General features: G+C 37.6%; 2 protein-coding genes across 7 annotated transcripts in view; one reads left to right on the top strand and one right to left on the bottom strand.

The window, feature by feature from the left end:
• The window catches only part of LOC115654799 (vertebrate ancient opsin-like), a 111,529-nt gene extending 109,411 nt beyond the window's left edge, over positions 1-2,118 (top strand). The window contains exon 4 of the mRNA XM_030569592.1: positions 1,784-2,118. Coding sequence (XP_030425452.1) covers positions 1,784-2,026 — 243 coding nt within the window. The 3' untranslated portion in view covers positions 2,027-2,118. The remainder of the gene's footprint in view (positions 1-1,783) is intronic.
• The window catches only part of ST6GAL2 (ST6 beta-galactoside alpha-2,6-sialyltransferase 2), a 276,373-nt gene that overhangs the window by 2,170 nt on the left and 261,961 nt on the right, over positions 1-12,242 (bottom strand). The window contains exon 7 of one of the 6 annotated variants that reach the window (XM_030569562.1): positions 3,148-3,541. The exons of 3 other annotated variants lie outside the window; for them this stretch is intronic. In XM_030569562.1, the coding sequence (XP_030425422.1) occupies positions 3,480-3,541 (62 nt within the window). In that variant the 3' untranslated portion in view covers positions 3,148-3,479. Of the gene's footprint in view, positions 1-3,147; positions 3,542-3,630; positions 3,963-8,293; positions 8,756-12,242 lie in introns of those variants that run through there. 2 more of the 6 variants (XM_030569578.1, XM_030569568.1) reach the window with 2 other exon arrangements.

The raw sequence follows: 12,242 nt of genomic DNA, 5'->3' as shown, positions 1-12,242 counted from the left end.
CACCCTGCTCAATTCACCAAAGGGATTGCCCCTCCAAAAATTCCATGACAAAATCATGGAACTAACCTAGGCATGTGCTAAACCTTACTATTTAAATCACATCATTTTTCATCATTACCCCTTTAATGCATTCCCTTATTTGTATGTTGTCTACTTATATAGTTCTTTAGCAATACAGACTGTATCTTTATATCTGTCTGATGCATCTAGCACACTAGATAGTGTGTAAATTATATAACCACCACCACCACCCCCCAAGGTATTTCTTGGATACCCATCATCTTCATATCTAAACTGTGAACAAAATTATGTAAAGGCATAGAAACTTAGAGTCTTCTCCCTTCTCTTCTCCTTGGTTTCAGATGTTTATCTGTGCCCTGAGCCTGTAAACATTTAAGCACATGCTTAACTTTAAAGACGTGACTAGTCCCATTGACTTCAGTTTAGTTTTAGGAAGTCATTGGTATGGGAAAAGCTGCATTGTCCAGCATTCACCCAGATTCTTTCCACCATTTTGACAACTTCTGGTCTTGATGCTATTATTCAGTGGTGAGGTTAGAGTATAACATGTTCCTAAAAGCATTTCTTACTTCCAGTTTCATAAGTGGTGTCTTTCTTAGAGTGGGTTTGAGCCAGTTGCTCTTCATCCATCCGCTGGCTTCTTTCAAAGCACTGAGACATTTTGGAGACACAGAAATCGCATAGGTGGACAAAGCCATATAGCAGGGTGTCATCCGTGTATTGGTAGCACTAGAGTTTGTATCCTCGCAGATCTCTCCAAAGAATTCTATATAAATGCTTAGGAGGATGGGATTCTATGCGATGGGGGCATAGATGAGGACAAGCAGCTGCCCACTGTGACACTCTGGGATTTGTCCAGCATAATGCGGACCCATTTTCTCTGGCTCAGTCTCGTTTGTATAATCAGCTGTGTCCAAGATTTCTAAGACATCCACCAGTATCAGCACAGAGATTCACTTCCTGTTTAAAACTAGGAAACTGTTACCTCCACTGTGCCAGGCATTGTCGTCTCTATCCCATGTCCATGCATGGGAATATCCCGGTTTATTGAATGAGAATGTTGTCTCTCATAGCAGGGCTATGTTAGAAATGATACTGTCCAACTTTTGGTGTTGCTAATTAGAAGTTAGATAATAGGCTTTCCCGTTAGAAATTTTTGGAATTAGAGAGCCACAAAGGGGTTGAGAGCTAAATCCCATGATTTAAAAATCAATCACATTAAAAAAGTTAATTTACTACTAAAATTAAGCAAAACAATTGTTTAAAATGTAGTTTGCAGCATTAAAACTCAGATTTCCAATACTTATTAATTCAAAAGCAGATTCTTTTCATCCTGCCCTGCCTCATCAGATAATCACGGTGCTGGCTTCCATTCTTTTCTTTTCTAAGTCACTTTAAAACAATGTATTTGTAATTAACTCTTCTTTTATCATTTGATGCAGTGATTAGAACATGTTTTCGAATATACTAAAGTTTTTCTTTTACATTAGATGGAATTTATGACCCTAAAGAGTAACAAAATTAATCCAAAAGGAAAGATGCCCAAACATATGTGAAATTTATTGTTTCACCTACAAGCAACAAAGAATGTGAGTGAGAAATTTGGAGTGAGAAATGATGAATCACAAAGTGACAAAAATTACGAGCCTAATCATTCAGAATGAATCCATAACTCCAGCCTGTAACTAGAGATGAACTGAATTTTCAATTTGTCTAGCAGCTATGTTTAAAAAAGAATCCCTGATTTGATTTTGTTTTTCAGTTTTACAAATGCTTTCTTCTACTTTTCCACTGCTACCGTCCTTCGGCTGCTGATGGAGAATCCATATGTCAGTCTAAGGTAACTGTAATCCAGCTGAATCAGAAAGTGGACAGTGGAGTCACATGTAATAATCAAGAACTTCCTGAAACGGATGAGAAAGTGCCCTGTCTGCTGAGCCCAGAGTCAAGCTTGGAGCCCGCTTCAGAAGACATACCACAGATGTTAAAGGAGAATTCTCTCTGATGACTAATCACACACCTTAACCAGTGTACGCTGTTCTATTGCCACACTACTCAGTTTACTTTAACATTCCTAAAGGAAATTGCTATTTGTGGAATAGGAAAAAAAAATATGAGAAGAACAAAAATAGGCTTCTGTTCCTATTCATTAGTAGCAACTAAGATTGAAAGTCACAGAAGAAACGGTTTGATATGGCAGTTTTAAAACAATACAGGTGACCTTCCAGATATAAGTTAATTATTTAACAGAGAACTGAAAAGCAGTGAAGGTTTAAATCTTTATAATCTGATGAGCAATGTCTCCAAGAGTCAATCTATATTAAGGACATATGTGTCATCTAGTTTATCCTTTTGCCAGTAGATTTTTCCCTACTAGTATTTTGGTCTCCTGTACTTATAAAAGCGAATGATGAAGATTCCGCCCCTTCCCTTAGGACGAAGCGTAAAAAACTCAAAGATTTTCCTGATAGTCACCCTATTTTCCCTTTCTTAATTTCATTCAGCTTCTCCTAGTTAAATCCCTTTAGCCTGAAACATTAATCTCCATCCTTAGCATTTACAACAATCCCACATTTGCATGTGGCTACTCACTGGTATTCTGCACCTTGCCTGGCTAATACCTATTTATTTCCAGACACAGTTCAATTTTTTTAAGTGGTTGATGACCCAGGTATCAGACAATGTCTTTCTTCCAATGCTTATTGCAACTCTTACAGTCTGGCAGGACATGCTGTCTGTCTGTTCCGGGGGTTGAACTCTCCAGGACCAGCAGCCAGACATTTACTACAGGGCCTAAAGTAGATTGGGGGAAAAAAGAGGGAAAGTGCTCCCTGCACCAACCAAGGAATAAGGGAGGTGTGGGAAGTGCCTATGGTTAAAAGCTCCCTCCTCCCCCACCCCTGGCTTGGATGAAGGAGTGGGAGGCACACTTTGCCCTTCTTCCGCTCTTCCTACTGTTTATGTTCCAGGTACCTTTTCCCTCATCTAACAGAGCATCAATTTTGTAAGATTTACAGGAGCAGTGATGAAATATTTTACTGAATTCACATCTACTAATTTAATTCTGTTCCAAACTGGAGTCAGTGCATCAAGTTTGCATTGATTGATTGATTGATGTAAACCTATGCTACTTACTGCTCACACAGTTATTGCCATTATCCTTTATCGGCCAGATTTGCAAACTGTGATCTATATATGAACGCTATCACTTGTGCAAGCAAATAATCAAATTTACACATGCAAACACCATTTCTTGCATACATCAAGCATGTGTCTGTTCTGCATGTGATAAATATCTCATTTGGGCACACAAATGGTAGGGCACGAAAAATCAGTTGTGTAAATGACTGCTTGCAAAATTGCATGCACTCAAATACGGGGTGGGTCAAGATACCTTTTGGAATCGTGAGTAGATATTTAAAGCATTTCCTCAATGCTTATTCCACTATTAAGACATTTTAGAAAGAATTCCACCACTTTTCCAGTGTCCTTCTGGCTCCAATTGCAGTTGATTTAAAGACTAGAAGAGAACAATACTGTCATTCTGGTGAACATACATGCAAAGCTTTTAACATTTAAACAGAGTCTTTAAAAATGTGCTGCAAACAAAGAACAATAAAAACTACAATAAAGTAATCAGTGATGTTCTTTTAATTGGGTAGTGTCTGTACAGAGTACTTTACGGTTCAATGCATCTCACCAACCTTATTTAGGGAGAAGATTAAGTCACTGGAGAGTACATAGTGGCAAGGGAAATATACTATATGACTGAATAGCTCTTTTCCATCTTTAATTTCTGATTCCATTAACGAAACTGACAGCATAAACCCTGCCAAGAAATCCTAATAATCCAGTAAAACATTTTTTAAAGCTAGCAGTAAAAACTATAAAACAAATACAATTCTAAATTAGAGATGACACTCCATTCTTTCCTCACACAGCTGTAAAAAAGGGCACAAACAGGAAAGTTAACCTCTTCATTCTGCATAAGCATGACTAGACATCCTAGGTTTATTTAAAAGCTTTTAGCGCCTTTATATTTTTTAATTTTATATTTAAAACAGTTTCCCATTCGAAGAACAAACCCGTTTTATAGATAACCTAGGACTAAGTTTAGAAAAGCATTAAATAGAAGGAAAATAGTAGGAATCTAAAACAAATAATAGAAATTAGAAATTCAAAGAACTAGGACATTTAGACCAGCCCCCTGCCAATATCAAGATTTTTTCCCTACAGTGCATTTTCTAATGGTCTGTACTTTCTGCTCTTTAGAAGTTCCTAGCAATAGGGCTACTAACATTTATCTGGGAGAGCATTCCACAGCCTAGTAAATCTCACAGTCAAGCCTCCCTTTCTTAATTTCCTTACTTCTCTTATATCCTTTTGCACCATTCTATTCATTTCCATTTTCCTTAGTGTTGATGACCTTCAAATGGGAAGTTTATGTCATCTGGCCCCAGCTATTTAGTTGTTGTTGTGCCAAGCTACATTTATTTTAATTTTTCCTCGCAATTCAATTACTTCATCCTTTGAGCATGTTGAGCTGTCTTCTCAAGCCCCCTTGAAACTGTCAGTAGCTTGGCACTGAGGTACCCAGAAATGAACCCTGTATTTCAGATGAGCAATAACTTAACAATGAGGCCTACTCCTCTATGTACTAGTTCTAAGGAAATTGGGGAAGCTCTACCAGGTGATTCATTTAAAAATTAGGCTAGACAGATTGCTCAAGAATATACCATGGGGATCCACCCAGAATCAACAAGTGGACAGAAAAAAACGATTTATAAGCCTTTTCCAGGTCTGATGTCTATAATAAACTATTTTTGAGCTCTCAGAGCTTAAACATAACATCTATTTTTAATAAGGAAAAAAAAGAGTGTGTGGAAAATACAAAGAACAATTTTACCTGACCTTAAATGTGGCAAGAATAACTGGTGAGGCTCCAGTATTACCATACATGCAAAAAGGGAACTGAAAAGATTTCCCTATAAGCCAAACCTAGTCTTTGCTAATGCCCTACCTCTTTATTTATGGTCTAAAAACCATATTTAGATTACAACAGCTGTAAAATAGGAAATTTAAAAAACAGTTTTGCCCACATACAGAAAAATCTAGAAAAGTGCTGTATAGACTACAGTTCAGGAGTGTGACTTATGTGTATTCTGTAGATAAGTTACTGTGGGGGAAAATATGATTAGCACTAAAAATATTCATTTGAAAAGAGTTTTCAGAATATATATTATTAAAATGAAATTATCAGGTTATCAAGCTTGCTGACCAGCTGTTTCTTTATTATAATATTACAGTTTTAGACATGAATAAAAAATTAAATATTTCAAAATGCTCAATAGAATATATTAGTTTACCTTCCTTTTAATAGCAATATAACTTTAGAAGATTAGATTTGGCTTAAATTGAGTCTAAATGGCACAACTAAACTCTTGGGATTTTGCAATCTGTGCTGCTGAAAATATTTAAACAGAATTAAATGAAAAGTGTTACATTATTTGCATGATTCTAATCAAAAGGAGAAAATGTGTTCATTTGATTTTGGTAATTTTAATAATTCAAGAGGTTTTCAATGTCCAACATGCATCTTTTGCATGGTACAATTGTGCTTTGTGGTTAGCAAATTAATTTTAAAAACATTTTTCGTAGTTTTTAAATATATAAAATATAATTTAATATGCCTGAGTATAACAGATGACATATAAAAGCATCTGACGTAAGGAATCTAATTCAAATATTAACCAAGACTTCAGCTCAGCTTCTGATTTAGCAAAACTGTTTAATTATTTACAATGAAGAAAAACCGATATAGAATTTGATTTTCAGAAGGGCTGGGCACTCACAACTTCTGTTAAGAGCTGTGGATGTTCAGTTACTCTGAAAAATGAGGCCCATAGGTGTTCACTTCTTTAAGAAGTCAGCATTAAAGAGATCTTAACAAGCTTATGTGTGAGAGAGTGTGAACAAAATCACATATATGTAATATGATAACCACATACATGTAATCTGATTATCACACACTCAGTATATGCCACTTCTTTCCCACGCATCACAGTAGCAGCCACAGAACTAAGTTTAACAACGTAACTATTTTGAATTAAACTATTTTGTTTAATAAAGTACATGAAGGTTTTATGAACATTGGGCATAATGAAAATACAGTTTTCTGCACATTAGTCTGCATATGTACACTGTGCATTTGTCATTCTTTAACAAATTAAATTAAAAGTGACAGATTCTCAGGTGGATGTTACTGACTCCATCAAATTTAACAAACAAAAGCAAGAATAGAAGCAATGGTAAATGCTGTAGCTGCGCTATCTTTGAGGTGTATCCCTAGAAATACTACAAAACACATGTATGTATGAAATTTACTTTTTATTGGTGTTCAGGAATGCTGGATGCAGGAGTATTGGTTCATGTTTTTAATAGGGGGCCATATGATGCCACAGATATGCGCATGAATTGAAGGCAGTATGTTACCCACAGTTCTGTGGGTTTAATAGACTTTTTAAATGAAGAAAAGTGCTGTGTTCATTTTCAAGAGAAGGTTATTTCACGTCTGTTTGGTCAATCAAAGATGACAAATATTAACCACAAGAGAACACTACTTGAATTTACAGAAAATCAACACTAATTAAAGAATTTAAATGGTGTTGGTGTCTAGACATAAGCAGTAATATACCCGTGTTTGATGTAGATTTTTGCAACGTGTAGTTTGATTAGAAATCAATGTTACTGTGAACACAAAAAGTTGCACCGTTTATCAATAACTATAATGTATTCTGTAAATTCATAGAAATGAAAATGCTAACCAATACTACCATGTGCTGTTAAGTGTTTTATTCAAGGTCAAATGACATGCTGGAGTATTAAAGAAACCCACCACACAGAATGAAAAGATGAGAAGTGATAGATAATGCCTGGAATGCTATTTGAAATGAGTTTACTCTCTTCTCTGTGCATACTAGGAAGCTGAAGCTTCTTAAATATTTGAGCGTTTTCTACCTGCATGATAATATATCTGAAAAGGGTAACCATTACACCAGTCCAATTTTGTTTTTTAGCAACTAGTTACCAGATTACTAGCTAAATCAAGGTAACAATGACACAGGCAAATGGTTTTAAAACAACTAATATGTTTAACATTATCACTGTTTTCAAATTATGCAAACATTCTTTTTAAGCCTAGGTAGAGATCAGCAGCATTCTTCTTGTCAACATGCCATTTGAAATGGTTTTAGATCTGTGTCCTGAATGAAAACAATCTGATAATGTACCAGTGTTATGATTTGCTTGCTTGTGTTGTCATCCTGAGTTACACATGCAAAGGATGTTGAATATAGTGTTATCAAGAATCCTTAATGCCTACCTGTTGTTTTGAACTGTTACGGTGAACTGTAAATCCTGAAACAAGAATTTCTTTTTCAATAATAAAATACATATTTAGTTACTGTTTATATTTTCTTAAAACCCATCTGTCTTTGAATTTTGCTCTATCCTACTTCATTTCCCTTCTTACACCTACTCAGGATAAAGTCCTACTAACTAGAAGCCATGATACTGTTTAATAGGTGAAGCAGGTGTTCTTTAGCACATAGGTCACCATAAGCACTGACATTTTACTACTACCACCGGAATGCAAATCAGGCAGATATGCAACTGTGTATGACTCTGTATTCACAGCCATATGAACCCATTCTGTGGATTTGCTATAATTCCCATGTACCATGTCATATGGAAGTGTGACTATACATGCGTGAAGGGTCATGAAAGGTTCTAGAAGCAAGAGAGGTATACTCCTCTTCTACATACTCCAGATGTAGCCAGGGTGATTCAACACCCGATGCCATCTTGCTGGGAAAGGCAGAATTCCTATTCATAGCAACAAAACGGAGTGTGTGCACAGAAGATGAGTGACAGCGAGCCACAGTATTAAAGGGAAGACACCATTACGGCATTAGCCAATTAAATGTCACAGATCCAATGGCCAAGGCTGCTGGTGCAGATCCCTCAGGCACATGGTGGCTGGAGCACACCAGCTGACACAAGAATCCCTTACACTAGGCAGCTGCTGAAGAAAATGATTTGCCTCCATACAATGATACACTGCCAGCCAAAGGCCCATCCTTTCCATGTTCTAAACTGGAAGCTGTACCAACAACAATCTTTAGCACACAAGGGTGAGACCACAGAAAGGCATATATATATATACACACAGTGCTTCAATGAGTTAAAAAAGCAGTGGTATTCATTCCAAAGATCGCCTGCCTCCCTCATAAACACCATAAGGAAGCTCCCTACCCCTCATCTGTTCAGTGCCCTTTCTGCTACTGGCGAGGATACAATTGTGCTGTAAATGAAACACACCATTTTTCTAAACGAAGTGTGCTTACTTTGTCTGTACTTCCATTTGCTTATTCCTCTTTTGTTATCTTTCCATTTACTCATTCCTCTTCTTCCCTCTCACTCTTTTTCATTCCTGCTGTTTTTTTTCTCTCTAGTGATGCACCTTTGTCATAGTGTTGTGCCGTCTCAAGCCCAAACTGGCACCTCTGTCTGCTTGCATGTTGTTGTAGGTGTCACGCTCTATGTTCTCTCTCTCTTTTGCTCTCTCTTTAGTGTCTCACTTTTCACTCAGAATAGCTTCATCTTTTGCGGTTCTTATAATGTGCAGTATCCAATGAATGCAACTTTCATCCCAGTAATATGTCTCATTTCATGGCTGAAAATTAAAAGACACTACTGGAGTGGTGCTGAAATCATGTATTGTTATATTATCATGATAAAACAAAATATTGGATAGCTGTTCACTTAGTGAGTACCATCTATCTCAATGGTACTCAATGGTGTGTAATTTCCTAATTTTTATTTAAAAAAAAACCAATGGAAGAAAATCAGAAATTTCACCATGTAGCATCATAGCCACACCCACATGCTCATCAGCAGAGCTGGAACCTTCAGATCCATCACACAGACCTCTGCCATTTGAGTTCACAGAATAAATGATAGCAATAGTAGGTTATTGTCATCTATGTGGACCAGCACTAGAGCAGGATGGGCTACTTGCCAGTGATTTCACAGAAATTTGCTGACAATACAGGAATCTTGGGTTCCATTACAGGAACTGGCGCGGGCCAAGGGATGTGCTGGCTGCCACTTAGCAGCAGCTCCCACTGGCCTGGAGCAGCAAACTGCGACCAGTGGGAGCCGCGATCGGCTGAACCTGTGGACATGGCAGGTAAACAAACCATCCCGGCCCGCCAGGGGCTTTCCCTACACAAACGGCGGACCAGCTTTTAGAACCACTGCTCTACACTGCCTGGGTGCCAGCGGGGGGAAAAGGGGGTCACTGAGAGCCCAAGAGATGCAAGCTTCCTCCTCTCCATTCCAGTACTCAGCTGCACCCTGCCCAGAGAAGCTAAAAGTAGCCATTTACAGTTAAAATCTGACTTCAGCCCAGTACCCCTGGGATGTGGCATGCACAGTTTGGTCAGCACTGGGAGCTGTGAGAGGGGTGAACATGCTCAGTGAGGACAGAATCTTGGTGATATTAACTGTTAAGTTCTAGAAAGTCTCTGCTGAGCATGGGCAAACTGTGATTTTTTTCCATAGGCTTATAACCTGGCCAAGTTTGGGCAGATTTTCACGAGGACAGTAAAGCCCTGACACAAAGGCCACTCCTCTGCCAAATTTCAAATCCCCGCTCCACAACATGGGAGTGCTAGAGCATTTCCAAAGGAAAGGTCACCAGAATTTTTGTTAAATGTGAAAAAAGGAAAGTATTTTCTACTAGTCTTGTTGTCAGAAATAGCTGAACAGTTTTCGCTTAAGGTTTCCAAAACAATGTAGCCTGTCATGGAAAATTTCAGCCCAGATCGTTTAAATTTAGCAAAGTTATCAACATCTGAAAACAGAACTGTATTATGGGAAGTGTTGGGTAACCTTAATACTAGGCGGTGGTACAAGGAAGGCTGCAGAGCTCCTGAGGGCTCCATACCATGGATGTACTTTTACCCAGGTCCGGGCTCAGAGTATGCACCCTTTGCAACGTATGAAATATGGACAATACAGAGCAAGTTGTTATCTCACTAGTAACATCACTAAAGATTTGCTATCTTGACTATTGTGCTAGGAAGGTTTTCAAGCACGGAGAGCTCAGCTGGCAAAAGGGCCACTTAGCGACCTTAACAATATGTGGGTAGATCTATCCTTCTGTACAACGTGGTCAACTGGAATTTCTCTCTCTGCATTCCCGGACTATTTTCAGTTGGATGCCCCTTTCTCAGTATACAATAAATAGCTGGAAACTTGGTGAATCACCCGCAATAGGAGAATATCCAGAACATATGTGTTAAGCAGGAGAGTGACATTCCTTTGTTTAGTTGGGTACAGATTCTTATAACCATTCTTAAGCAGTATTTTGCTCCAGAAGTAATCCCAAGGACTTCAATAGGACTTCGATGAGTTAACATACTAAACAATGTGATATGAATGATATATATTCTCCTAAAGGGACAGATTCTAAGTGACAAGGGCTATGCATCTGTTTTAATTGTAGGGCTGCAAATCTTGATTTAGAAAAAAAGTCATTCTAATAAACTGATTTTATGCATGCTTATTTTGGTTCAAGTTATAAGAGCTGACTTAGATTAAAAGGAAATAGGTCTCTCTACCTGTGGAAAGTCATACGTGATTTTAGGCTACTATAAACAACAGGATCTTTCTTAATTTGATTTCTTAATCTTATGTTCTTATGCTCTGCAATAGTACGGATGTCAATGTTAGCTCTCTCTTGGAACTGGATAAATTCATGGTGGTTAAGGCAATAAATGGCTATTAGCCAGGATGGGTAAAGCATGGTGTCCCTAGTCTCTGTTCATTAGAAGATGGAGATGGATGACAGGAGAAAGATCACTTGATCATTGCCTGTTAGGTTCACTCCTTCTGGGGCACCTGGCATTGGCCACTGTTGGTAGATGGATACTGGGTTAAATGGACTTTTGGTCTGACCCAGTACGGCTGTTCTTATGTTCTTATGATGTTTTCATGATAATAATGAGATTGTGCTAAGATAGTATGGGCATTTAATAAATCATTTCCTAGATATCATCTTTAAAATAAGTTACTGTAATATTTTATGATCACTTTCATTTCTCTAGACCCTCTATTCAATCTGAATTATATTTGCTAGGAATATTCATCCCTAAATATGCTAATTTTTTAGATTTGCAAACAAACAAGCAGTACCATGCAATTTAGATTACATGGCTATTATACAGTCCCTCTCATTTGTGTCTGTCAGCTTCAGTTCCAAACAGATATTTGCCACTTGAGTTGATATTTGCCACTAGATATCCAATCTGAACACTAACATATCCCATCAAATTTCTGCCAAATTGAATTACATTATTTGTATATTATCCTATCATTTACATCTACCTCTGACAACACACAGTTGCTGTAGTATGCTCTCTTACAGTTTAAACGACATTACATGTGCTCTGTATAGATATATATTCAATATGCTCTTAAATGTGAAATATCGATTCTGACGAGCCTTCAAATGCACCTAATGCAATTGTAGCTAGATGCCAAATAAGGCAATTAAGGCTCACAGTCAGTTTGTCCAATTATCTATCTTAGCATTTTATACTGCTGTCCAGAATGCCCTCCATGGAATAGCAACAGCAAAACCAATGTCCCTAGTTAATTTAATGGAGTCTGGCACATCTCCTTTTTTGAGATAAAGATGGTGGTGTGGGTTTTTTTTTTAAGGCTCATTTGTTTCTGAGTGCATTTCTGATTTGGGTTTTTTGGGGCTTTTGTTTTTTTGTGTGGGGATTTTGTGGGGGTGGGGGAGAGGAGTTTACAAGATGGAACTTTTTTAATGTAAAGTATTTTCTGCTAGCCTGGTTCTCACAAATAGCCTAACAGTTTTGGCTGAAGTTTTCCACAAAAGTTTAGCCTGTTATGGAAAATGTCTCAGTGTTGTCTTTCTTACAGTGCAAAGGGCTTTTCAGAAAGGACGTTTTTTCAGCATTCCTAAAGACAGATTCTGGATTGACAAGTGGACTTTTCCTCTTCATATTCTAGGTTAAGCAGCTGTTTTTTATTTTATTTTATTTTATTAAAACGTTTTCATTATTCTAGGAAAGATTTTGCTGAACGGTGAGCTTTGAGCAATGCCCTGATATCATTCCCAGAATTCT

This window comes from Gopherus evgoodei, chromosome 1, assembly GCF_007399415.2.
Source record: "Gopherus evgoodei ecotype Sinaloan lineage chromosome 1, rGopEvg1_v1.p, whole genome shotgun sequence".
NCBI lineage: Eukaryota > Metazoa > Chordata > Testudines > Testudinidae > Gopherus > Gopherus evgoodei.
Note: the sequence above shows the minus strand (reverse complement) of the source record. Positions and strands in the feature narration are given on the sequence as shown.